The sequence below is a fragment of the Python bivittatus genome, unplaced genomic scaffold (genome assembly GCF_059951505.1).
Source record: "Python bivittatus isolate LINGU-HERP-01145 unplaced genomic scaffold, Pbiv_v1 ctg000680_np1212, whole genome shotgun sequence".
Classification (NCBI taxonomy): domain Eukaryota; kingdom Metazoa; phylum Chordata; class Lepidosauria; order Squamata; family Pythonidae; genus Python; species Python bivittatus.
Window position 1 is genome coordinate 6,264,161 of NW_028277095.1, and position 25,322 is coordinate 6,289,482.

The 25,322-nt window shown below is 45.3% G+C and overlaps 1 protein-coding gene across 6 annotated transcripts in view; it reads right to left on the minus strand.

Annotated features, from left to right (window-relative positions):
* Window positions 1-10,246: 10,246 nt before the first annotated feature.
* GPAT4 (glycerol-3-phosphate acyltransferase 4) overlaps window positions 10,247-25,322 on the minus strand; it is a 28,604-nt gene continuing 13,528 nt past the window's right edge. For all 6 annotated transcript variants that reach the window (XM_007433043.4, XM_025169705.2, XM_088152095.1 and 3 more), the window contains 11 exons: window positions 23,434-23,503; window positions 23,057-23,354; window positions 22,706-22,780; window positions 19,714-19,803; window positions 19,010-19,103; window positions 18,234-18,349; window positions 18,007-18,062; window positions 16,725-16,810; window positions 15,072-15,200; window positions 14,890-14,969; window positions 10,247-10,890 (listed from right to left, as the gene is read on the minus strand). In XM_007433043.4, the coding sequence (XP_007433105.1) occupies window positions 10,782-10,890; window positions 14,890-14,969; window positions 15,072-15,200; window positions 16,725-16,810; window positions 18,007-18,062; window positions 18,234-18,349; window positions 19,010-19,103; window positions 19,714-19,803; window positions 22,706-22,780; window positions 23,057-23,354; window positions 23,434-23,503 (1,203 nt within the window). In that variant the 3' untranslated portion in view covers window positions 10,247-10,781. The remainder of the gene's footprint in view (window positions 10,891-14,889; window positions 14,970-15,071; window positions 15,201-16,724; window positions 16,811-18,006; window positions 18,063-18,233; window positions 18,350-19,009; window positions 19,104-19,713; window positions 19,804-22,705; window positions 22,781-23,056; window positions 23,355-23,433; window positions 23,504-25,322) is intronic.

Here is a 25,322-nt window from a genome sequence, read left to right on the forward strand (position 1 = left end):
CGTGTCTTTCAATGTAAAAGAGATCAGCAGATATCGGTCCTCTGGCCACGTGAAATGCCAGCCTTTCGCCTCTCCTTTATTTGCGAGAATAACACTTGTCAGGACTGCAGGGCCTCCAGTAATAGCTCCACCGGCATTTTTAAGAAATCAAAATGATGGGTAGCGTTTTCTTTTGTGCCCAGAAAAAAAGACTGGTAAATGGGAGTGAAAGAAAACCCCTTAGATCAGTGTTTCTCAACCTTGGCAACTTTAAGACACGTGGACTTCAACTCCCAGAATTCCCCAGCCAGCATGGGAGTTGAAGTCCACGTGTCTTAAAGTTGCCAAGGTTGAGAAACACTGATCTAAGGGGTTTTCTTTTAGGTCTGGGGTCTTCAAATGGCCCAGAGACATGAGTTCTACTTGCTGTAACTCAGTTCTGCTTATAGCTGGAAAAAGAGGGCAATTTCTTTACCACTGGCCCTTGCACTCTTTTCCTTCCTTCCTTCCTTCCTTCCTTCCTTCCTTCCTTCCTTCCTTCCTTCCTTCCTTCCTTCCTTCCTTCCTTCCTTCCTTCCTTCCTTCCTTCCTTCCTTCCTTCCTTCCTTCCTTCCGTCCTTCCTTCCTTCCTTCCTTCCTTCCTTCCTTCCTTCCTTCCTTCCTTCCTTCCTTCCTCCCTCCCTCCCTCCCTCCCTCCCTCCCTCCCTTTCTTTCTTTCTTTCTTTCTTTCTTTCTTTCTTTCTTTCTTTCGAGTCTTGCAAGAACACCCAGAGTGTCAGTTCAAAAGTCGCTCATTAGACCTCTCGCTGGAACATATTAGCACACAATCAATCTCAATTTATCTTGGCCCGACCAGCAAACACCTATTGAGCTGTCAGAGTGGCAGAATTGATGCTGTGTCAATAGCTCCTGTTTGCTCCCACTTCTGCCCCACTGGTGAGGCCGTGCCTATTCTTGTGTGCGCAGCCGGTCACATGCTGAAGTCTAAAGGGCTGGGCCCTGAGCCCCAGTTCCCAGATTAGAGCCCTCCAGAAGCACAGGCGCTATGAAAGCCAGAACTTGCAACTGGTTGGACCAAAAGTTGGGGAAAGCAATTGGATAGGGGGAAAATGTAGTAGGGTATCTAGACCAAAAGGGAGTTTGTTGCAAGGGACTGACGCAGAGTTCCTGAATGATGGCATATGACAGGTGTTTCTTCAGAAAGTTTTAGGGTGTTTACCCCAGTGACTTTTCTGTCTGTACATCTGACAAAGAACTATTATAGTTCACATTAGACATATAATTCACCAGAACAAGAAAATGTATGCTAATCTCTATCTCTACCTCTATCATTTCTCTCTTTCTCTCTCCATATCCTATATCCTATATCCTATATCCTATATCCTATATCCTATATCCTATATCCTATATCCTATATCATCTATCTATCTATCTATCTATCTATCTATCTATCTATCTATCTATCTATCTATCTATCTATCTATCTATCTATCTATCTATCTATCTATCTATCTATCTATCTATCTATCTATCTATCTCATCGATCTCTCACCTACCTACCTACCTACCTACCTACCTACCTACCTACCTACCTACCTAATCATCTCTCTCTCTCTCTCTCTCCACCATCTCTCTCCTTTTATGCACGGGCATACTGCATTAAAAAAGATACTATCTTTTTAGCAAATTGTACACAAGGATTTACTTTATTGAGATACACAAATAAATAAATTAGCAACCTTTATATCATGAAAAATAAAAACCAAACCCAAATGACTAGGCTGGCACCTCCTTTTGATCAGCATTAAAATTCCCACTTTTTTCATATAAACATTTAATTCTACCAGGGAAAAAAGGGGAGGCAATTTTTAAAAAAAATCTGATTAAAGCCCTGTCCTTACATATCAGACCCAAACTGAGTTTGAAGCAAGATAGAAAGCACAAGGAAGAAGGGAAAAAAACCCATGCAGGACTACAATTTGATGATAAAATTACAGCGATGCTTTGTACAAAATGGAACTTGATGGAGAAGTTCTGGCCAGTTCAGAGGCCCCAACTCCCATATCCTGTCTTCCTGCATAGTTGATGAACCTGCAACTTCTGCTTTGTTTAACAACTGGGAAAAAGTCCCCCACAGATTAGTAAATGGGCGCATTTCTACACAGTAACATACGCATGTCCTGTTTGTCCTAGAACTCTTAAGTGACGCACGGCCATTTGTAAGGGACTTTCCTGTAACTTGGCCCCCTTTTCAAGAGCGCAGCTCCCTGGTGGAATTCCTCCCTTCTAGGGGCTAGAAGTGAGATTGCTAACCGCCCCCTCCCTGCCTCCCAGGGACAGGGCAAACCATGACTCCATCCATCCAAGGGCGAAGAGATGGCAGCTGGCTGGAAGCAAACACAGCTGCAGTATCGGGTGAGTAAGAAAATCAATGGGAGATAAGGTCCATCAGGCAGCGATTAATAAAGTGTCGGAGTAGCCAAATGCAGCAACGGGGGCACAAGCATTTGGGGCAGTTGCCCATCCCTAACCTCGCTTTCATGAGCCTTCCCTTCCAAGCTGTAAGGTCAATCCCATCTCGGCCCACCTCATCCCCCAGGGACGCCGGCAGGAAGGAGGTTAAAAATACAACAAAATTGATGGCCACAATCCTTCGCTCAAAGCCCGGTGCTCAAAGTCACAACACACGTACAAACATCGCAGGGCTTGGTTGTGACTGCTGTCTTGACTTTGTTGACTGACACCCCTGTGGTCAACCCGGCCTTTTGAAAACAGTAGACATTCTAATAAGGAATGGCAAATACGGCTTATGTTTTGTGACTGTAGACAGTGCTGTGTGGTCCTTCAAGGCCAGTTTTTCTGATCCAGTTCCATAATACTTCCTTACTTTTCATGAGACCCCTCTGTGACAACCAGTTGCTGGTCATGATGGCCCTGATAAGTTTGACAAGTTTAATTGCCTGCCAGCAGAGATCGGTGCTCTGGCTGAAGCTGTGCTGCACCCGGAATGGAAGCTTCACCCTCCATTCACCATCTTCGCCAGCCTCGGATTGAGGAAGAGAGGAGGGGTAGCAGAGCTGGCCAGGAACAAGCCTCAAACAAGAGCACTTACTCTTTGTGTCAGCTGCATGGACAAAATTGTAGTTAAGACATACATGTGAAGGAAAAAAAGGATCAGGAAGAAGTAGAATGAGTTTCTGAGGCTTAAGATAGGGAACATAGAATTGTTCTTCTAGACTTCTAGAAGATGTTTTAGAATTTCATTGCCTGCCTGCCTGCCTGCCTGCCTGCCTTCCTTCCTTCCTTCCTTCCTTCCTTCCTTCCTTCCTTCCTTCCTTCCTTCCTTCCTTCCTTCCTTCCTTCCTTCCTTCCTTCCTTCCTGTTCACATTGTATTAAAGAATTGAAGATTAAAAAAAAAACACAGAATACTAAAGAACAAAAAAAAAGGAAAGGAAATAAAGAAATGCCATCTGGAAGGTGATATAAATACAATTGAAACCTGAAAGCGAATTACCAAGTTTTAACCGTCTAGTTTGGTTCAAGGCCACTTGGTGCTTCGTTGGGTTTGTGGCATAAGGCTAACCCAGCTCCCCCTCCGAAATGAATCAGACCGTGGCACGCCAGAAAGCCAGGGCAGTCGCCTCCAACTTCCCTCTGGCTCCCGTTGGAAGAGTCGGAACGTGGGTTGCCTGAGTGACTAAGAAGGAAGCTGCTGGCCAGCCGGGCGTTCTTGGGGATTTCAGAGGGGAGGCGGCGGCTGGTTGCAGTGGTGGCCGGGGATAAAGCCTTGCCAACTTCCCCACTTCCCTGGCGCAGGGACTTTATCTCAGCGGTCTTCTTGCTCGCCTTGGACCCTTCATGCCGACTGGAATATGTTTTTGACATTTTCTAAGCTGTTTGGCGTAGCTGACAATTTTTAATGTACTAACTGCCTGGTCCAGTGAGCTGATTAATTGGCGCAGGAGAGATCAATACAAAACAGAAAATTAAAACAATTTTAAAGTGATTAAGTAGTTTAACACCTGTCTGCCATGCCGTCAGCACAGGAAGAAAAATACAGCAGGTGGCAAAAGGCCTCGCTCCGCCAGAGAGAATGACAAATGGGCATTGGAAGGGCTGGCGGGCCCTGTTGGGCTCCTACGTCCGCTGTGCCGTGGGGGAAAAGCTGGCTTTGGCCAAACTTCCCTCCAGGATCTGCAAAGAAATGAACAAACCCAGGGCAAGTGAACCCTATTCCTTTTCCCAGGAGTTCATGCCCGTCTCAAGGCTCTTTCGCGTCCTCCAAAACGGGAGAGAAAAAGACAGGGGAATCCAACAGAGTGGGAAACATCTTCCTTGCTGCCTGTGCACAGGCTAGAAACCTGTGAAGAATGTGTGGAAGAAGACCAGCTCCATGAGGGCCCACCGGCGGTCAGAAAAGTCAAGATGGCAGGCACAATCATGTGATTGAATTGCTGGTGTTTTTTACATGCAATGTCAAAAAGGGAGAGAACTCAGACTGCGTGGTCATGGGTGCCATCTTGACTTTTTTGACCTCCCCTTGAGGGCACTCAGTGGTGTTCACCGGGGGGGGGGGTCAAAAACGTCAAGAGGTAGCCACAACCGATCTATAGCAATTAATAGCAACCTATTAGTATAACAGAATTTAAATCCAAATTACAATATTCAGGGATTTAATAGTCAGAAGCAATTAGAGTGTCCTTTAAGACCACTGCAAATTATTACACAGAAGCACTAACAGAGACTGAGCAGAAACCTACCAAATAATAATTTTAAAACCTTTCCATTTAAAGCCATCTGAAAATGAAAGAAATAATTTCCCCCCACTGTTGGGAAAAAGGAGTCAACGATGTAACTGTACAATAGTCATGGTACGATTGGAAGAAATAAGTAGGTGAATCGTTTTCATGGGCCCCAAGCAACAATGAAGGTTGCTTGACAGCAATACATTTTTATTGAAACATCTTTTAGGAAAGAAAATTTGGAATTTCAACTCTGTGGTGTACTCATTCACACAAGGTTGTTTATAAAGTTTCTGTTATAAAGGCATATACATTCCACCTTCCTTTAAGCTTTCAGAGCAGAGATACAGATGTGACATTATGTCATGCTCCCGTGTACATGGAAGTCCCGTAAAACCCTATACATGGGGGACATGACATAATATAACATATGTATATACCATTCAGGTCTATTTTCTATATTCTTTCCTGCAACTGCTCAGTACCAGGAGCTAAATAGTGCTGGTAGGGGGATTGAACCCCATAAAATAACATCTGGCTACACAGTCTGACAAGTCCCAAAGAGGATGAATCTGGTCCTGTGGTGCCTCCTGGTGGCTGAGGTTCATAAAGTGGTTGACACGGTGGGCTTGGCCAGTCACAAAATACCCACTTTACAAAAGGCCTCCCTTGGGTGCTCTTCACTAGGGACAAAATCAGCCCATTGGGTTTCAGTTTCACTTGAGGTGTGAACTCAGCCACTCCCAGCCGATTGTGGTTTATTCAATAAAATGTGATCAAGGAAACCACAGCTTAGCATGAGGTTTGATCGCAGCCTCTAATACACCAACACAGAGAATGAGTGATGTTTCCATGAAGGCATCTTCTTAATTCCAGCTTACTTTTGAAACTGCGCTCAACTTTCCGTCCACCTGCTAAGCGTCACTTGCTTGATCTGCAGGGTTTGAACTTGAGGCAAAGTTTAACTCGGCTGTAACTTTGGCTGGGAAGCAGCTTGGATCACGTTGTGGGCAGCGAGAGTCAAGCAGATGGTAAAAGGGGATGTGGAGTGTGTGCGTGTGTGTAGAGGGGGGGAACGCTGGCAGCTGGATGGATGGTTCCTCCACTTCAATTCCACATCCCTTTTCTCCCAGACAAACCCTGTCGGATTTTCATAAATCAAAGCACCCCACTTTTTAATAAAAATTTATTGACTTACAAGTGATTATTTATCAAAAGGCCATTAATAGCAGATCCTGGAATGATGTGCTATTGGGTGGTGCAAGGAGACTAATAGGAAATCAATGCTTGCAGCAGGGTGGAATGCAGATAAGGGGGCCCTCATCCCCCCCCACCCAGTGGCAGCTTCAGCCAGCCCTTGCCTTCCTGGTTGCCCAAGTAGTCCCCAATTTATATATCATTTACAAATGAAATGATCAATACTTTTAATCTAGAGCTAAATTTATTAACTTTCCCATCGGAGAGAGAGAAGTATTGACTGTGGGAGGGGAGTGATGGTGGGCAAGAGAAGAGGGGGACATTCCGGCGTAGATGGATGCTTCTGCAGTCACCCGTGTGGCCTTGCAGCTCTGCGCGGTGTGCTGGCTTCCCTCTTGGCTGATTTGACATCTGTCCTTCAGAGATCAACAGAATTGCCAAGCAGGTGTTGGCTGGAAGACTCAGCTGCCTTACCCATGGAAGGCGCAGTGCCCAAGGGGGCTGCCCGAACCCCTTAGGAAAGAAGAAAGCACTTTGGCCAACCTAGCAACTCCCCCCATCACCCCAAGAAAAAGGGAAAAAAACTGTGTGAGAAATATTCCAGTCCTCATGTATCTGGTTAGAAAAAGCTGTTTTGGGTTAGGAGTATCTCTCACTGGGAGTGCAGCTTCCGCTAGGAATTCTATTTCAATCCTAAACCAACCCATCTAATGCCATGATGATGGTTATGCTATGGGTTAGAGAAGCCCTATGGTGAGAGTTGTCCTTCCAACCTATCCAGATGACGCCAGGTGGGATTTAAAGCTAAAGACCCCCTTGAGTTGAGCTCAGCTCTTGAAGGTCAGATGAACGTGCCAAGCTTTCTCAGCAACAACATGGAAATGGTTGGCTGTTGCCTTCTAAGATACTTGGTCTTTCCAGTCTGGCTTACAGCCCTGGATTTACTAGTGGTGTCCCATCCAAGAACCAGGTCCACCTCTGCTTAGCTATTTGACAAAAGCCAACATTAACTTGATGCTATCTGTTGTGACAAGTAAACTTTGTGTACTGTTAAGCACTGAGTTACAGCAGGAGTTCTCGAACAAGGGTTTGTGAGCAAATCTAAGAGAGGTTGCCACAGTGGAGGCAGGGAGAACGGGGTGCATGGAAAGCAAGATTGCTGCCCGAATTCCCTTCTCCTCTTTCTGCTGCCTTGTCCAAATAAAGCCTGAGAGTTCTAACAGAACTCCAATGTTGCTTGTGTGAACCTCACAACACACTTGCCCAAAGCTGGATTGCAGTTAAAACTTGTTCCCACTCTGCCCGGCAAGCCACCAATGAAGTCAGGGTTTTCTAAGATGCTACTATAAAGAGCAAAATATTTCATTCCAACATGAATGTGGAAGGAGAAACGAGCTATTTCAAAACTAAAACCCAGATAGCTAGATCATAGTTTGCATAAAAAAACCACATAGTTTTAAAACCGATGAACGCCACTGAACAAGTTTTATTTTATAAAATTGCAAGGTTGTCATTGTCTTATTGCTATCTGTATTAAAATGTAAATATTAAAAGTAGCACATTTATTTCTTGCCCAACCCTAATCCCAATCCAATGCGGGGGGGGGGGGAGTGTATCACACAAACTGGTCTATACTTTTAAGAGGGTGGTTTGAGAATCCTTTGGCTACAGAGATACTAGAAAAGGAAGCTGCATGTTAAGAAATTTCCTCTGTTAATGAACTCTACCTCAACATTTCTCATTGATTGGGGGCCTGAGAGATTGGACATATACTCACTGGGCAAAGCAGGAGCCTCTGTTTCAAACTTCAACTGGAAAAGTAATTCACTTTCAGAACTGATCCAATTCTTCACCCAATTTGTGGGCAGAGAACCTAGGTGATTAATTTCTTAGTTTTTCCAGGAAAAGGAGAAAGGATCCCATAATGTCACAATGGCAGGATTCCCCTTTAGCATTCCTACTGAAAAAGCCCCCCGGGAGGAGTTTTGAATGGCGTGTGGGAAGCCAAAGCATTGGAGAAGAAGTTGTGTAATGAAGACAGGCAGGAAGACAGGAGCTTCACGCACACCCCTTGGCCACTTTGCACAAACTCCATGCTCTACTCAGAATTATCGTAGCTTTTGAAATACTTCTAGAAAAACGAGTTCTCCTGAGTCAAATGGAGTGAGAAGCGATAGAATAATTGCAGTAGACTTACTCATAGGTCAAGGAGGGGCGCCAAGATGACAGGCACCGGAGCAGCCAAGGAGCTGCTTGTTCTGAAAGCATGATCTCCTTTATCAAAGCTGGACAAAGTTCAGGGTTGTACGCAAACAAGAAAATGGGCTGTTCCCTCGAAGGATTCTTGCCCATTGCTCTGTCCCTTCCAGGAAGTTGTGAACGTTGGGAGCCCACACCTGTCAAAGGTGGGGCCTTGTTTTGGCTGGCTGTTGAGGGACAGCCATTCCGACAAGGCCAAAGCTGATCCCTTCTAAATCTGAGGAGATGATAACATGTTCTCAGGGGCTGCCACCAAAGCAGTTGGAGGAACAGCATTCACTTGCATGTCTTGGAAGAGGGCCGCCTCTGACACAGGATCACGGGTGGTGGCTTTGCAGTATGCGGGAAGAGGTGAAGAGGCTTTGGATCCAGAAAGGGCGTTCAAAGCTGAAGAAAATCCTCCTTGAAAAATTCAGGAGATACCAGTGAATTCTTCCAATCTGTCTGATGCTGCTGGAATGAAGCAAGGGCTGAGCAAATCAAAGTGGTAAGTCTTTTCTTCATGACCAATGTCTTAGGGCAGACTCTTCCCATTAGATCCTTCCTAAAGTCTGAGAACCACTCTCATCACCTCTGGTTAACATGGCCTTAGGTCATCATGCTGGCTTGGGAGTGATGGGAGTTGCAGCTCAACGTATTTAAAGGGGACATTTCGTACAGTGTCTTTTTGCACACTTCTGGGCATACATTATTAATATAGGGGTGTGTATGCTTGACAGAGATTACCCATGTTTGTTCATTAGGACTGTGGAAAAAGCAGGTTTGGATGGAATTGTACAAAAGATGCAGCTGCTTTAACAATTCAAAGGTAGGCTCCTGCGTGTTGCTTCTTTTGAATGCTTCACACAGAATATATATTCCCTCCTCCAAAACACACCTTATCTATGTATCTGTTGGTAATGTATCTACCTCATTACTTGCTCCAAGGATGAACTGGTTTCTAATTTGAGCTGCTGAGATGATCATGGGGCAAGACTAATGAGACTGCCATCTAGGGGTTAGGAGCACCTCCTTGTATACAGAGCACCCTAGTCTCAAAGCCGGGAATTCCAGTGTGAGCTAAAGCTGGCAGGGACCTCTTTCTGAAATCCTAAAACCTAGGATCAGTCCACATAGACCATCTCTCACTACATTGGTCCTAGTCAATCTAGGGTGGCTGTTTTGCTCCTGAACTGCTGCAGTCCCTTAACAGAGCTTGCAGGTCCCACCCAAGGGCACAACTGAAGAGGGACAGAAGACTGGCTTATCCCTCTCACTCATGACTTTCAGAAGGTGTTGATTTTATCTAGTCCAGGAACCATGGTGGGCGAGGAACATGGGCTTGGGAAAAGGGTGTTAAGGATCTCAGGGAAAAAACGGAAGCAGGTACCCCACACCATGTGCCTTCTTGATCTTCACGTGCGTGCCAGAAGCAATGGGTATGCTGAGGTAACAAGGAGCAATGCCACACAAGGGACCGAAACACAAGAGAAGCGAAGCAAAACGCCAGGGTTCGGAGGAAAAGCAAGGGGTAGATGGCATTTCTGAAATAAATAACATAAAAATGCTTCTGAATATAGATTTTTAAAGGGCTGTGCCTCCAGCCGTCAGGCTTCCTGTATTCAGGGCCACTGACCTCGGCAACTGAACTTTCTGCCTGACTCAGCAAGTGCTAAATGTTGCCCTTCTTTACAGCTGAAACTTAGCATGGATTACTTGGGAGGTCTGGAAGCTGGAGGGGGTGGGGATTCATGTCTGTGTAATTCAGCCCACAGTTATTCGCGGAATCTGCTGATGGTGGGCCAAGTTTCCAAACTACTGAGTTCTTTATGGGTCAAATCGGTCTCCCACAGGGAGCCACCTAATTACATACAAATTCACCAACTCCCTACCTTGTTTCTCAGGCCACCCCTGTACCCAGCCACTTCGGCCAAGCTATGCCCCATCCTTCTTGTCAAAAGGAAAAATGCAGGGGAGCAAAGGGGTGGGACGAACTCAGACGCGTTTCTAGGGAAGCCTCTTCCCCCTTTAGCGCCCACAGTGAAAGCGCTGCAAAGGCAAGAAGCCATGCTCGACACAAGACTGCCTCCTTCAATATTATTTAATATAAAATGCAGAGGGGACCCATGCAGCTGCTGCACACAGCTTTTGTGTTCTTGAAAGGGGAGGCGGGAGCGAGGGAAGAAGGTGCAAGGAGGCCCTGGCCCTTCCGCTGGGGCCCCGACAGAGCCACTTCCAACAGGACGTGGGGGAGGGGATCTCTCAGCACCAGCAGAGGCTCCGTCTGTCCAGGTGTGCTGCAACTTGGCGTTCATCCGCGCGGGGACACAGCCAGACTTCAGCCGATTCCCGCAAAAGATGACCTGCACTGCCTTCGCCTTCGATGGCCAATGTCCTCAGCTGCTGCTGCCGGGGCTGAGCTGGAGAAATTACGACAAGGTCTCTTTCCCTTGGGTGCAAGGCAGCAGCACCATGGGGGGCGGGGGTGGCTGGTGAATTAGGAACCCCCAGAGCTTGAAAGGCGGTGGCTGCTGTTGCTTCAGGTCATCTGGGAGCCCAAGGGCTGGAAAGTGTTCTTAGGCAGTCAAGGCTGTAATAGACCCCCACCTCCCAGCTCCGGGAGCTCAGGAGCGGCTTCGGTCCTCGTGATTGCCCACAACCATCTTGCTGTAGAGCTTCTGCTGCTCTTCCTTGAAGGTGTCCTTCACCTTTTCCCTCTTCAGGCCCCCATCCCTGCGGAAAAAGAAAGACATCCATCAGAGCAGAACAGTCACTCTGGGCCCGAACAGGAGGACCGCTAGCAAACTGGTGGCTGGGGAGAATAAACAAGCGGGATTTCCAAGGGGCCCTGCAAAAAGTAAGGTTCAGGCTCATGCCATTCCCCAAGATGCGGGGCAGCGCTCCATGGGCCTGATTAGGCCCCCTCCGCACAGCCCCTTCCCCTGCTGTGGAAGAGGAACAGAGGTCACTTCTAGGATACACCAAGGAGTCTAAGTCTCGGTTCACACCGTGCATTAAGCTATTATATGGTTTGTTTGGTTTGGCTTAGTGTGATTTGTGATGCTGGGGGGTGGTGGTGGTGGTGAATGAAGGGCCTGCTTCTGTCCTTCATCATGTGTAACTCCCCTTCCTCCTGTTTTGGTCTTCCTGGAATGCTGGAAGCTCATCTCAGGCATAGGTTTGGGGAAGGACATGCGTGTCTTTGGAACACAGGAAAGCTCTTCCTTCTGAAATTTAGCTAGAATGATCCATACCACGGTAGACAACTCAGGCCCTCCAGGTATTGCTAGATTACAACTCCAAGGTCCCCTCAGAACTAGTCAGGCTGATTAGGGTTTGTGGGAGATGGGGTTCAACTGCACAAGATACCACAAGAGCAATGGAAGCTGCCTTATTCAGAGTGAATGCTGGGAACTAGAGAGATTGCCAGAGAAGTAATGCAATAGCAGTTAGCAAAACAGGAACGAAGCCTAAGAAGAGAAGAGGCGGTCCCATGAAGTCGACTGGGGCTTGGTCTGGCTTGATTATCGGGGGTGGGTGGTGGTGGTGGTGTTGATCCTGTTGGGGCCAATGAAGTGGACAAGGTTCTTGCAGTTGTCAGCTTGGCCATCTCTGTTTTAGATCCATGTCCCTCCTAGTTGGCTAAGGCTTCCTGGGAGGTGATGTGTGGTTAGGTCTTGGGCGTGCTGAATTCCTCTTTGAGAGAGGGAGTGGTTCCACCATCTCTTAAGGAGGTGGTGGTTCAGCCCCTCCTCAAAAGCCATTTCTGGACTTGACAGTTCTGGACAATTTTCATCCAGTTTCTAACCTTCCTTTTTTTGGGGAAGATTGTGGAGAAGGTGGTCATGTGGCACCTGGAAGCAGAAGATTATCTGGACCAGATAATCCAGTCAGGATTCAGGCATCATTGAACACACTCTTGGATGACCTCTGGTAGGAGCTGGGTGGGGGTGGCGTATCTGTCCTTGCTGTTCTTGATCTCTCAGCTGCTTTTAAGACCATCAATCACAGTATCCTTTTGGATCGGCTTCAGGGGCTGGAGGGGGGGCAGCATTGTGCTGTGCTGGTTCTCCTCCTTCCTCTGGGGCCAGTTCCATTTGGTGGTGATAGGAGAGGAGAGGTCCAGTCCACAGCCTCTGCTTTACTGGATGCCATAGGGCTCAGTACTCTGTCCTCTCCTGTTTAACATCTACCTGAAGCTGCTGGGCAAGATCTTCCAATGGTCTGGGGTGCGGTATGAGCAATATGAGGATAATAGCTAGCTTTATATCTCCACCCTGGGTCATTTGAGTGATGCTGTGGAAGTCCTGTTTTGGTGTTTGGAGGCTGGGGGGTGGGGGCGGGTCTGGATGGGGAACAGCAGGCTTCAACTCAACCATAGCAAGAGCGAAAGGCTTTGGGTTTAAGGACCCTCTGGTGCTGGGGATCTTCCATCTTTAGCTATGGATGGGGTGGGCTGCACTACTTGTGCACAATTTGGGATCCTCCTAGACGCATAGCCCCTGCTTGAAGAACAGGTGGCAGCCATGGCGAGGAGGGCCTTTGTACAGCTATATGTTGTGGGCAACTACACCTGTTCCTGGACTGGGAAGCACTGCTCACTGCCACTCGTACCTTGACCACTTCCCAGTTGGACTACTGTAATCTGCTCTACATGAGGCCACCCCCGAAGAGTATGTGGAAGCTTCAGCTGGTGCAATATGCAGCAGCACAGGTAGTGATAGGTGCCTGTCATTCAGCACATGTGACATCTCTGCTCTGCGAGTTGCGTTGGTTTCCAGTATGGTTCTGGGTTCAATTCAAAGTGCTGGTAGTTACCATTAAGTCCCTCCATGGTTTGGGGCCAGGTTACTTGCTGGACTGTCTCTCCCTGGTTGGATCTATCCATCCTGTTAGATCCAATAGGAGAGGAATGTTCCATGTCCTGTTTGTTAGGGAGTGTCATCTGGCTGGACCCAGGAAGAGAGCCTATTCCAGCCCACCCTCTGGAACATCCTTCCTCCAGAGAGCAGACTTGCCCCCGACCTTGCTGGCCTTCTGTAAGAACTTGAAGACCTGATTTTTTTGTCGAGTCTGCGGCCCTGGAGGTGTGGATGAGCCTGTAACATGGCTATGTTAATTATGGTTGGTTTTTTCTTGACTGCTGTATATGTTCTTCATGATTTTGAGAAACTTCCCTCTTATACCAAAGAGAGTCAAGGCAGGGTTCTTTCGAACATTCTTCCCTTTCTGGGCTTAGTTCATGTTTTGCTAGCTGCCATCGCATCCTTTCTCCAAGGTCGTCTCTGTGGTTCTTTACAGTGAAACCATTTGGTCCACCTAATCTTTCTTTGACCATGAAGTCTGAGAAACGAGGGTTGAAATGCAGCACATTCCGATGTTTGGAAGGGTGGTCTGTGTTGCTCGGAGGCTGACAACGGCTCCCCGGAATCTCAGGCTGGCATCTCACAAACCTGCTTTGAGTTGCAAAGAACTGAGCACCAAACCTTCTGTTCTCTACTACTGAGCTCCATTTGGTACAATGAAGTTACTAGGCAAGAACTACACCAGGGGGTGTCCGCAGGAAAGGGGCCAAAAGGTCAAGTGGATGGCTACAGCGATAAGACAGAAGCCCCACCCATTTTTACTCACATATAAAAAGGGCAGGGCTTTGACCACATGGTTTTAAGTGCCATCTTTACTTTTTTGACCCCCCCGACCCCCCGTAGACCCTTGAATGACACAATGCAAAGATTTAGTTATTGTGTACAGATACAAACAAGCTGAAATCGAAGGTGTTTATTGATCTGAAGTTAGGCAAGGCAATACCTAAATGTGTGACTGATGTGCATATTAACGTTATTCGTTTAAAATGCTTTATAGCCTCTTTTTCCACATAACAGAATAAGGTAATGAGCAACAAAAACTCCCATAGGATAAGGCCAGAATATCGAGAAGGAGCAAAAAAGCCAATTAAAAAGGGAAGATTTTGGCATCTTCTCCTGGGGAAGAACCACTAGAGGCAGGGTGCTGACACAGGGAGACCTTATAGCGGCCAGATCTAGTTCCTGAGGTGGTTTATGGAAAGCAAAGGGATTTCTTTAGCTCAGGGGAAAGCACCAGTGGCCCCAGCCTAATTTTTGCAGCCCTCAGAATCTCCTGCAACTCTGAACGCTGATGGCGGTTTCCTATTTTCTAGAGGCAAAGAATAGATAGAAATGTAGGGTAAGCCCTAAAATAGGCATCTCACCATTGGCCAGGCCTGGATAGATAGAAATGTAGGGTAAGCCCTAAAATAGGCATCTCACCATTGGCCTGGCCTGGCCTGGCCAATGGTGAGATGCCTATTTTAGGGCTTACCCTACATTTCTATCTATCCAGGCCAGGCCTCCTCAAAACTCTGCCCCAAATCCAGTCTTGTCCACTAATGGCCCTTCTTCCTCTGATAAGCAGCTGGGTTGGTTTCAGCAAATGCAGTGAAGAGAATCTTGGAACTTGGTGTACTGCTGGAATTTGATCCCAAGAAAGCCACTGAGGGGGCTAAAAAGTTCCAGTTAATCCTCCTCCCCGATATCCTGCCTTAGTCATGGAAGCGGCCACCACTCTGTTGCACAGCATGTACTTTCCAAGAAGAAAATATTAGAACAGGGCAAGCTAGAACAATGGTGAGATTCACAAAGGTTCACTTATCTTCTTCCCTTTGCCCCTCCACCCCTGCCCCAAATCGATCAGCAACAACATGGATTAGCTTACCATAAGAGATCCACCAGGCCTCCCTGTCTAGCAATGGCAGATTTCACCCGGTTGGCAAACTGCACCGCATCTTCATCAGGCTGAAAGGAAGACAGCCCAGAGATCAGTTTTTGCAGAAAGGGCCCTGGGGGAACCTCAGCTGATTCTTCTGGCATCCAGAGGCCCAGATCCAGTTCACTCACCTCTCTGGTCATTGGAGGCAAGTACCAGACGCTGCAGACAATTGCCCAGCTAGTCATCATCCTGAGCAGGTAGGTCACCATGCCATATTTGCTGCTGTTAAAAAAGGCATCTCCAAATTGGGGGTCATACTGAAGACAAAAAAGGGGGCAGATGGGAGAAAGGAAAGATGGTGAGAAGGTTCAACCCAGAGCACAAGAACGAGTGTCCCAAAGCTAGCGTGTTTCTAGGCATCCCATTCTCTGTGGTTGAAAACAAGTACGGCAAAAGGGCTCTCTTTTCTAATTGCGTTCCAATTCTATGATATCCATGTTTAATCATCCCATCACGGCAGATTGTCCCATTTTATCCTCCTGACCACTCTCTGAAGTAACAGGCTGAAACCACTCACAGCATCATCACAGCGTAAAGTAGGGAATGCTGGGCACCCACCCCAGATGGAACCCAGTGCAGCTGGAATTGCCCCAAGGGCTCTGACCAGTACGAAGTCTGGCAACAGCGTGTGGACCGTCATGGCTCTTCAGAAGGACCAGTTACCGCTAAGCTCCAAAACAAATGTCTCTGCCAATTGATTAATTGGGCACTCAGCTGCAAGGCTCGGTCTGCCCTTGGCTTTGTGGTATGTGATTATGTTTGGAAGGGTGGAATTTTCTGCTGAAACCAGCCATTAATGGCAAGGAAGCACCCCATTCAGGTATTGCATACTTTTACACCTGTGTGTTCACAATCAGAACAACCTTAAGAACATTATGGGTGATCATCAAAACAATAAGCTCTGTTGAATCTTTACATGGATACAGTAATTATTCCATGGGCACAGTATCTAGAGCTTCCAACAAAATCTAATGAGACTTACTTTCTCTCTTTTACTTTAGTTAACATTTTACTGAAGGTTTTGCAAAGTTTCCTCTACAAATGTTCCCAAACACCCAAATTCTTCATAAAGAGATAGACTCCCATTAGACACAGGCCATCCCGCTATCACTCGATTTGAGGTTTTTTTATGCTTATGTGGCCAAAACCATATCAGCAGACTGTAGCTCTCTCCCCTCCAGTAAACGTGGCCCAGAAATAAATAGCTGAGAGGTTTAGGAAAGACACATAGATACAAAACAAACAAATATAGCCTCATTATGGATCAAATACTATATAACAGACTGCCTGGATAGATCATTTGTTCCTGACACTAAAAAGCTATTTTAAAATGTCACCAGGGTCAGAAATGGACCCGTTTTTTCATGCCCCAACCTAAATCCAACTTTACTCCTTGGAACTTCTCTTGCTGACTTTGGTGTATTTCCAAAAAATTGACACTGCATCCCAATAAATCCTATAAAAATGGAAATTAAACAAAATGGGCAGACTCCGCTAGGGAGTTCTCCTACCTGAGAATTACCGAACTAAGGGCTCGTGGTTCAGTGTTGTACTGTGTTGTACAGTGTTGTAATGGGAAGAAGCCTGCCTTCTTCCCATTACACTTGATTGTGGGATCAGAGGATTGCATTCCAGAAGCAGTCATGATAAAAGGTTGGGTCCTACCTACTCTCAGATATCTCCACCACACCCAGAAAGTAGTGCCACTCCTCTCTTTCCAGGTGCCATTCTTAGCTATTCTTAAAGTTTCAGTGTATCTGCTAAGTGGCAACGGTTCTCACCTTGATGGCAACAGGATAAACTGTAGCATCAATCTCAAAACTCCCTTTTTTGAACATCATCACAGAAGTGTTGTTGATACAAGTGCCTGTTAAAAGAAATGACAGTAAATTTCCTCTCCGTGGAATTGATGCAGGGTAGTGAGATTTGCTCACAGTGGAAATAATGTATGTTAGAGACTGGTAAGACCTTAAAACAAGAGGCCTCCAGATTGCTGTTCCAAGCAATATAATCGACCCATCTGATTTAGACTGGCACACAGAAGCACACGTGTTTGTTTGTGTGAAAACAGAATAAACTCTTTCAATTTATAGTGCTCATCCCAAATAGCCATTTTCAGTTCGGAACAGGAAATTGGGAGTTGTAGCTCTCTTTGTTTTATTCTTTTTTCTTTTTGGTGGTTATTATTTCTATTAAACATTTTATAAAGAAGAAACACAAGTAAGGCAAAAGAAAAAAAGTAAAAAGAGAGAGAAAAAAGAAAATAAAACTGAAAATACAAGCACCATAAACTTGAGTATTTTTTTTAGAACATTAATCTTGTTTTATGTAATTACATATCTTATGCCATTTTAAACTATGGATCATTATTAAAGTCACGTGCTGGGGGAGATGGGTAGCATACAAATTTAATAATAAATAAATAAAAATTATTAAAATCAAGTCAGTATGCAAATATCATGACATAATAAACTCAAAGTAAAAAATTACAGTAATTTCTATCTAGTGAGCAAAAAAAAATCTATCATGTAACAAATCATCTAAGGCTTAATTATAAGAAGTTTTATCTTAAGAGAAACCCACATTTTGGATATAGTAGAAGCCCATGTGTAGAATTATCATTCAAAAAAGGTTTCCACACTAGAAGAAATTCTGTGTCAGATTTGTTTTTCAAACATGAAGTCATCCTAGATATCAAAGGATACCCCCCCAACTTAATTTGCCATTCTTCTACAAAAGGAATGGCATGTGCTTTTCAACTAGAAGCACAGCATATCCTTCAGTTGTTACTATACAGAAAATAGAAAATACAGTTGGCATACTTTGTGGGAATATTTTGTTTTATTCTGAGCTGCACGACAGGCTCATAGTGCTGTGGACCTAAGAGCAACCTTCCCCGTTTCCATCATGGTCATGGTCCTCCACCCCAAGCAGCAACGTTCAGTTAGGAAAAAGAAGCTACTTTCATTCTACTTTCTTCTTGAGCTCTATGGTTTAGAGGCCAACTTTCCACTTCATCCATTTAAGTAAAAGACACGCTCATCTCTCTTAATTTGGGCTTACCTTCAGGGAAAATAAGGATGGGCAGTTTATTTTTATCATGAGCATGTTCTGATAGCCTAAAGGAAGACACAGAAAGAAAGAGAATGCTCACATCATTGAGAAACATCTTGGTAGCTCCAGAAACAAACGTCAGCAATGCAGGACTGCATTCCCAGTCATGTACACACAATCCAGCAAGACTTTGCTCCGCTTCACTCTACCTACAGAACAAGTCACGAGCTACATACCGTCTAGCCACTAGATGGCGATCCTTGACTTCAGAACGCTCAAACCAGACATGAGGACAAGCCTTCACCATGGCCCTCTGTATGACACCCATGAGCCCTCCATGGATTTGGCCCACCTGAGCAAAGGAGAAGATGAAGAGGTCAGAGGTCACCCCCCACAGCAGTACCAAAATAAAGTAGCTGGGCTAAAATATCAGGTAGTTTTACTCATAAAGGAAGTGCCTTTGGCTCATAAGACACTCTGTCCTATAAAAATTCTAAGCATTATGGGGTGTGAGATGTTGGGAAACTGAAACTCTCCAGAGGCTGGGCTATCTGCCCTCCCACCATTCACAGATGCAGGCAATTCCAGTGGTGGAGGAAGGCAACTGCTGGTTTCAAGGGATGGGCTAGTAGATGACCACAATAGACTATGCCAAAGCCTGACTTTCTCCAGAAGTTGAGAGCTGCTCTTCCAGAATCCCAAGCTTCCAAGAACAGAAGAAGCACAAATGATGCTGGAGAAGTAGTTCAGCTGCCCCACTTGCTCCAGCCCAACTGGCTACCATCCAAATGTACAAGTGATGTCCTAGAAGAGGTGACCAGCATCTGCTTCTTTTCCATGGAGGCTATGAGGGGCATTGCCCATGTAAAGAAAGCTACTGAATTCAATCTGACAGAAGCATATAATGGATTTATTCTGCACCAATGGGGAATTTTAAAAGAAAGGATGAGATGGAATGAGGTCCAAAACACACACACACATGCACACATACATACAGACTTGCTGCCCTTACCATTGCATAGTAGCCATCACTGGCCAGAATTATGACATCAATTGGAGATGTGTGGTTAGCCACACAGATTCCTCCATTGCGGGGCCTGTTTTCCCTAAAGTTAGGAAGGAAAAAGAGGTAATATGAAAAACTGAAGCAAACAGTCAATTGACTCAAGAGTAAGGCTACATTGGCTTGTTTGCACGCATCCCTCACTCCCCATCTGCTCTCTTATTGGACAATGAACCTCTACGCCTTGCTCCACAGACAAGGGCAGTATATATTTCACTTAGAACACAAGCACACAAAAAAACTAAATCAATATAAGAACCACAAAACTCTGTGCCCAAAAAACTCCACAAATAGCCAAATACCTAAATTGTACTATTAATGTAATCTGCATTCTCTTCTCCGCTGCCTTTGTGCAATCTTCCTTCAGATTTTGCTATTTATGAGGAAACGATCCCTTAAGCAACAGAAATCTCATCTGGCCATCCTTTTGTTGACTGACACTATAATGGACTTTGCTCACAAATTTCTAAGTCTATCATCTCAGCCATAATATTCAGTAACTTGCTAAATGTTTAAAATGTTTACATGTCAACTCTCTAGCCAGTCCTACATTTTGCCTGTGCTGCACTCCCAGAGAACAGCGGCATGTAGAAAGATCTGTTCTTTTTCTCTGGGCAAATATATCACGAACTTTCACCCAGACCCCACCATACCGGTGATGATAAGTGATGATAGCTGTAAGAGCTCGTACACAGATCCGATAGCACATCAGGTGTACGTGTTTGCTGAGGAATTCTTTGCACCTAAAGACAAAAGGAAACATGTCATTCAGTCTCAATTTATAATCAACCCAACTGCTGTCATGCTAATAATTTATATCCTCATTACTTTGCCTTCCCCAAACAACACTTACAGGTGGTGCAAGAAAAAGTATGTGAACCTTTTGGAATTTCATGGTGTTCTGCATTAATTTGTCATAAAATGTGATCTGACTGTCATCTAAGTCAAGAGTATTGACAAATATAATGTGCCTAAAATAATAACACAAAAACAATTCTGATCCTTCATATCTTTATTGAGAACAACCATAAAAACCTCATAGTGCTAGTGGAAAAAGTATGTGAACCCTTGAGTTGACCTCAAAAAAGCTAATTGGAGTCAGGTGTTAGCATACCTGGAGTCTTGTTAAAATGAGTTTGGAGGTGTGGACTAGAGTCACGTTGACTGATAAAAGCCACTCAAACTTTTTGAGTTTTCTCCACACAAGAAGAATATGCTTATGTGAGCCATGCCTCACCAAAAAGAGCTTTCAGAGGATCTACAACCAAGAATTGTTGATTTACATAAAGCTGGAAAGGGTTACAAAGTGATTTCAAAGACCTTAGAAATTCACCAGTCTACAGTTAGGCAAACGATCTACAAATGGAGACACTTTGGGACTGTGGCTACTCTACCAAGAAGTGGGCGCCCAGTCAAAATGACCCCAAGAGCACAATGAAGACTCATCAATGAGGTAAAGAAACAACCCCGAGTGACAGCCAAAGATTTGAAGGCATCATTGGAACTGGCTAACATCTGTGTTCATGAGTCTACAGTATGTAAAACATTGAACAAGCAGGGTGTCTATGGCAGGACACCACGAAGGAAGCCGCTGAGTACTACAAAGAACATTGCTGCATACCTGAAGTTTGCGAAAGAGCACATTGACACTCCACAGCGGTACTGGCAAAATGTTTTGTGGACTGATGAAACAAAGATTGAACTATTTGGAAAGAACACGCAGCACTACATCTGGCGTAAAAAGGGCACTGCATATCATCATGAAAACATCATCCCAACTGTAAAGTATGGTGGAGGAAACATCATGATTTGGGCCTGCTTTGCTGCATCAGGGCCTGGCCAGCATGCAGTCACTGAGGGGAAGATGAATTCCCAAGTGTATCAAAAAATTCTTCAGGATAATGTGAGAATGTCTGTATGTCAGCTGAAACTCTGTAGAAGTTGGGTGATGCAACAGGACAATGACCCAAAACACCGGACCAAGTCCACAACAGAATGGCTTCAGAAAAACAAAATCTGCCTTTTGGAGTGGCCAAGTCAGAGCCCAGACCTCAACCCAATAGAGATGCTATGGAATGAGCCATACGCATGAGATGTCCAAAGAATATGACAGAGCTAAAGCAGTTCTGCCAGGAAGAATGGGCTAAAATCCCTCCTGAACGATGTGCAGGTCTGATCCACAGCTATAGGAAGTGCCTGGTTGAGGTTATTGCTCCCAAGGGGGGGGGGGGGTCAACCAGTTATTGATTCCAAGAGTTCACTTACTTTTTCCACTAGCATTTTGAACGGTGAATGAGTGTGTTCAATAAAGACATGAAGGATCAGAATTGTTTTTGTGTTATTATTTTAGGCACATTATATTTGTCAATACTCTTGATGTAGATGACGGTCAGATCACATTTTATGACAAATTAATGCAGAACACCATGAAATTCCAAAAGGTTCACATACTTTTTCTTGCAACTGTATAAACCTCAAAGAAAAAATAATAATCATCAGGAAGCAACAATGCACCCAGTTTTAAGTGTTGCTGGCTCACAAAATGGTTAATTAGGAATTCCCACTGCGGAAAGGCCACAGTTCAGAACAGGTGGCTTTGAAACTAAAAGAGGGGGCTGCCATTTGTCTTCAGAGCATTCTTTGACAGACTCCAGATCCTTCTCTCCCCTCCCCCGCCCCTTATGTACATGTGCTTTGATGTCATGCACACCTATGAAGGGGCGGAGGTTGCAAAGTGATGGTGCAATGCTGCTGTCGTCGTTTTGGCAAAAGCACCGGATCCTGTGGATGCTTCTGATTTCCTACAAGGACCCACTTCTAGGAAAATGCTCTACAAAGCAGCAATCTTAAGCCTTTTCCAACAGCTGGCTGATTTCCAAGAAAGATGCAGGGTGAAGAGCTTCCTCTCAGATCACCTTGCAAATCTGAGCTGTGTCAACACAAGAGCTTAGGACAGGCACTTCCTTAAGATGACGTCCCATGAGCAATGAGGTCAGCCTTTTGAAATATACCTTGAGAACCCTGAACTGCTAGCTAATACCAATGGTCTTTTTGCAGAATGACCTACTGTGTTTACTCCACCCATTTTTTTCTTCTTTTTTTTGGTGCCTTCAAGTCATTCTTGACTCTGGTGACCGCCCGGACAAGTCCAAGCAATTTTCTTGACAAGGTTTTGGAAGTGGTTTGCTATGCATTCTTCTTTCTAGGGCTGAGGGAGAGGGACTTGCCCAAAGTCACCCAACTGGTTTCATGCCTTAGATGGGACTAGAGTTCAGACTCCTGGTTTGTAACTTGTTCCCTTATACTACTATATACTACTTAACTGACCCTCTAATCTACCCATGTTGATGATTTAACATTTCCCCAAGAAGCTGAGGACAGTGTCCCACATAATAGAAAGGAATGCCAAAGGACATGTCCCACTTCTTTTAACTGCTGGCTTTGCTGCCTGAAAGCACTTTGGTAGAGAAGGAAGGTAGGGTTATCTGTGGTGATGAAGGAAAACCCGAACCATAGAGATGACAGCAATTCAATCAGTAAGAGGTGATTAACCCCTTCGTAATCCCAACAACAGATCTCTTTTAGACGGTTGGGTTCCTCCTTTTGGATGGTGAACTTTTGTGCAGTCTGCAGCTGAGGACTCACCTCCCATTGGGTAAGTAGCCCAACATGGTAGTGCCTGTCACCAAAAGGCTAATGCCAGTGAAAGCCAGGGCAACCCTGTAAGGAAGGAAAGAAGGAAGGGGGTGGGGGAAGAGGGGAGAGAGAGCACAATGTATTAAGGTACAACCTGCACAGCACTCAGAACGTGGCAAGGTTACTAACTGTACTGCTACTGAAACTTTTGAACTGGGGCTGGCCAACAAAAGGATCTTCTACCCAGGGTGAGATGTACCACTATGGTTTCACTATAGGGAATGGCCAGAAGAAATGATAAAGAGTCCTATCTTCCTCCTGACTGTCCAGTGAGAAGCCTGAATCCATCCTGGTCTGTACCTGAGTGGCAATAAGAAGCAGTAGCGGATGAGGAAGCCCACCCCCCACAGTATTGTGAGGCGCAGACTGATGTAGTGGAAGTTGTAGTTGGTCCTGCTCAGCAAGTTCCAGGACTCCAGCTCTTCTGCTGAGAAACGCTTGGTCACCTCATCGTCCATGATGCTCTCGACGCCCTTGCGACAGAAGTAAAAGATGTCAGAGAGCTCAAACTCAGAAGCATCCAGGGCCTTGTTGCTAGCACTCCTACGGATCTCCTTGATCTCCTCTTCCAATGATGTGGGCTCTTTGGCAATGATTCCTGCAACAGATACACAAACAATAAGAGAAGTATGCCTGATATGCCCCCACCACTCTGAGAAAGCGGCTCGTCCTCTTACCATTGACAAAGGGCTTATAAACGGGATGTTTCTTCTCTTTGGCGCCCCGCTGAATTCTTAATGTTGCCCACTGTAAGACAGAGAAAGAAGTGAGGTCCTTGAGACCCTGACATGAAATCTATTTCTCTGAACCAGGGTGATGGCTCTGCATGTAGACGGCTTTAAAAAGGAGCGGACAAATTTAAGGAAGGGATCAGGGGGCTGGCAGCTAAATGCAATGCTTATTTAGCAGTTCATCTCAGATCATCAGGTCCAAGAAGGAAAGTGGAAAGGCACTGCTTTTCTGTCCTGCTTCATCAGCTTCTACTAGGCTGCTACTGATTCTGGAAAATGCTGGACTGGATGACCTCAAATCCAGCAGCTTTAGGTAAACAGCCCTGCATATGTTCTGTGGGGAGAAACTTGCCAATTCAGTCCTCAGCAATTTCACTTAAAAGTTAAATTCAGTTAAATTACAGAGTGGTCAGAGCGTGCAATACTGGGTTAGATAACTCTGCAGCATGACCATGTGACCTGGTCACACATCTTGCTAAGTTGTTATTATTAACTACATTTATGATCAGACCCAAAGACTGACGAATTGTAATGTCTGATAGCTCTTGCTTTAGTGTGCTGTGTAACACCAGCTCTTGTGGTTGGTAAACTATGGATTGTGTGTTACTAGGCTGTGAGAACTCAGATAATTATGGCCTATTCCAGGAATGGACAACTTTTTAACAGCTGAGGGGTGAGCTCCACATTTTTTTTTGAGATGGCTGGCTGAGAGCTGCAAAGCGGCTGCATGAGCAAGGCTGAATTTTGGAATGGAGCATTGCTTTGCTTTGCTTTTTAATAGTACAGTAATACAGCTATTTTAGGGCTTACACTCTGTTGTCCTGCGTTGTTCACCTCAAAATATGAGAAAACTGTGGCCTTCATTTTCAGCAATCCTGGTCAGAAGGGAATACAAAGGAAATCTGAGGGATGCACTTTGCCAACCACAAACATAATAAACCATGGCATAACATGATGTGTCAGACCAGTGAGTCTGTCCTGGCCATGGACTTCCTCTAGGTAACAGATGAGTCACTGCAGAGAAGGAAGGCTGGACTAGAAGCCTTTGGCATGGTCTAGAACAGCTCTATCTCTTATCTCTGCCTCTTCTCTCTCCATTCCTTCTGTTCTCTTCCATTTACTGGGGAAAATCACACTGCATTTTATGTAGGGGGGGAGTGGGGGACATCCACAGTCTGAAACAATGAACTCTGCTTGTGGAAAATGAAAACCTTGGTCTTTCGGATTGCTTTGCTGAAGTGGCAAAGAGGAGACTTTCCAGTGGCTGTTTACATCTGGCCATGGATTCCTTTATCTGGTTCCACAGCTCTTTTTTTTTAAACTGGTTCAGGTGACAATGGAGCTGCTATTGTTGCTTGCTGGTGTCTGCAATTTTTATTTGCTTCTTTTTGGATATTCTACTCTAAACATCGTCCTCTTGACAGTACCTAAAATGTTGACAACAGTTTTTGAGAAGGATGTGGAATAAGACAGGGAAAACAATACCCAAACTCAGATTATAGGAATAGAAGCCTGAGGCAGCTTCCAGCCAATTAGACAAGAGGTCTGAAAAACCAAAAAGGGCTGGCTTAGAGTCAAAAGAAGGATCTTTGTCATAACTGAACCGCAAATCCCAGGAAGCTCTGAAGAGGAAAAGCCAGACTCTCTTTATGCCCAAAGTGACCTCCAAGCTACACAATAACCAGCAGAAAGCCCTGCCATGCTAGTGGTGGGCTAAAGTTCACTTCTTTGCTGCCTGCCTGCCGAGCCTTTGCATCTGGCATCAGACAGGCTGCCATCTTGGTACCTCTGGGGAGCTCCTGCCAGTCTTTTTGCCTGAACTCTTCCATTTCCCA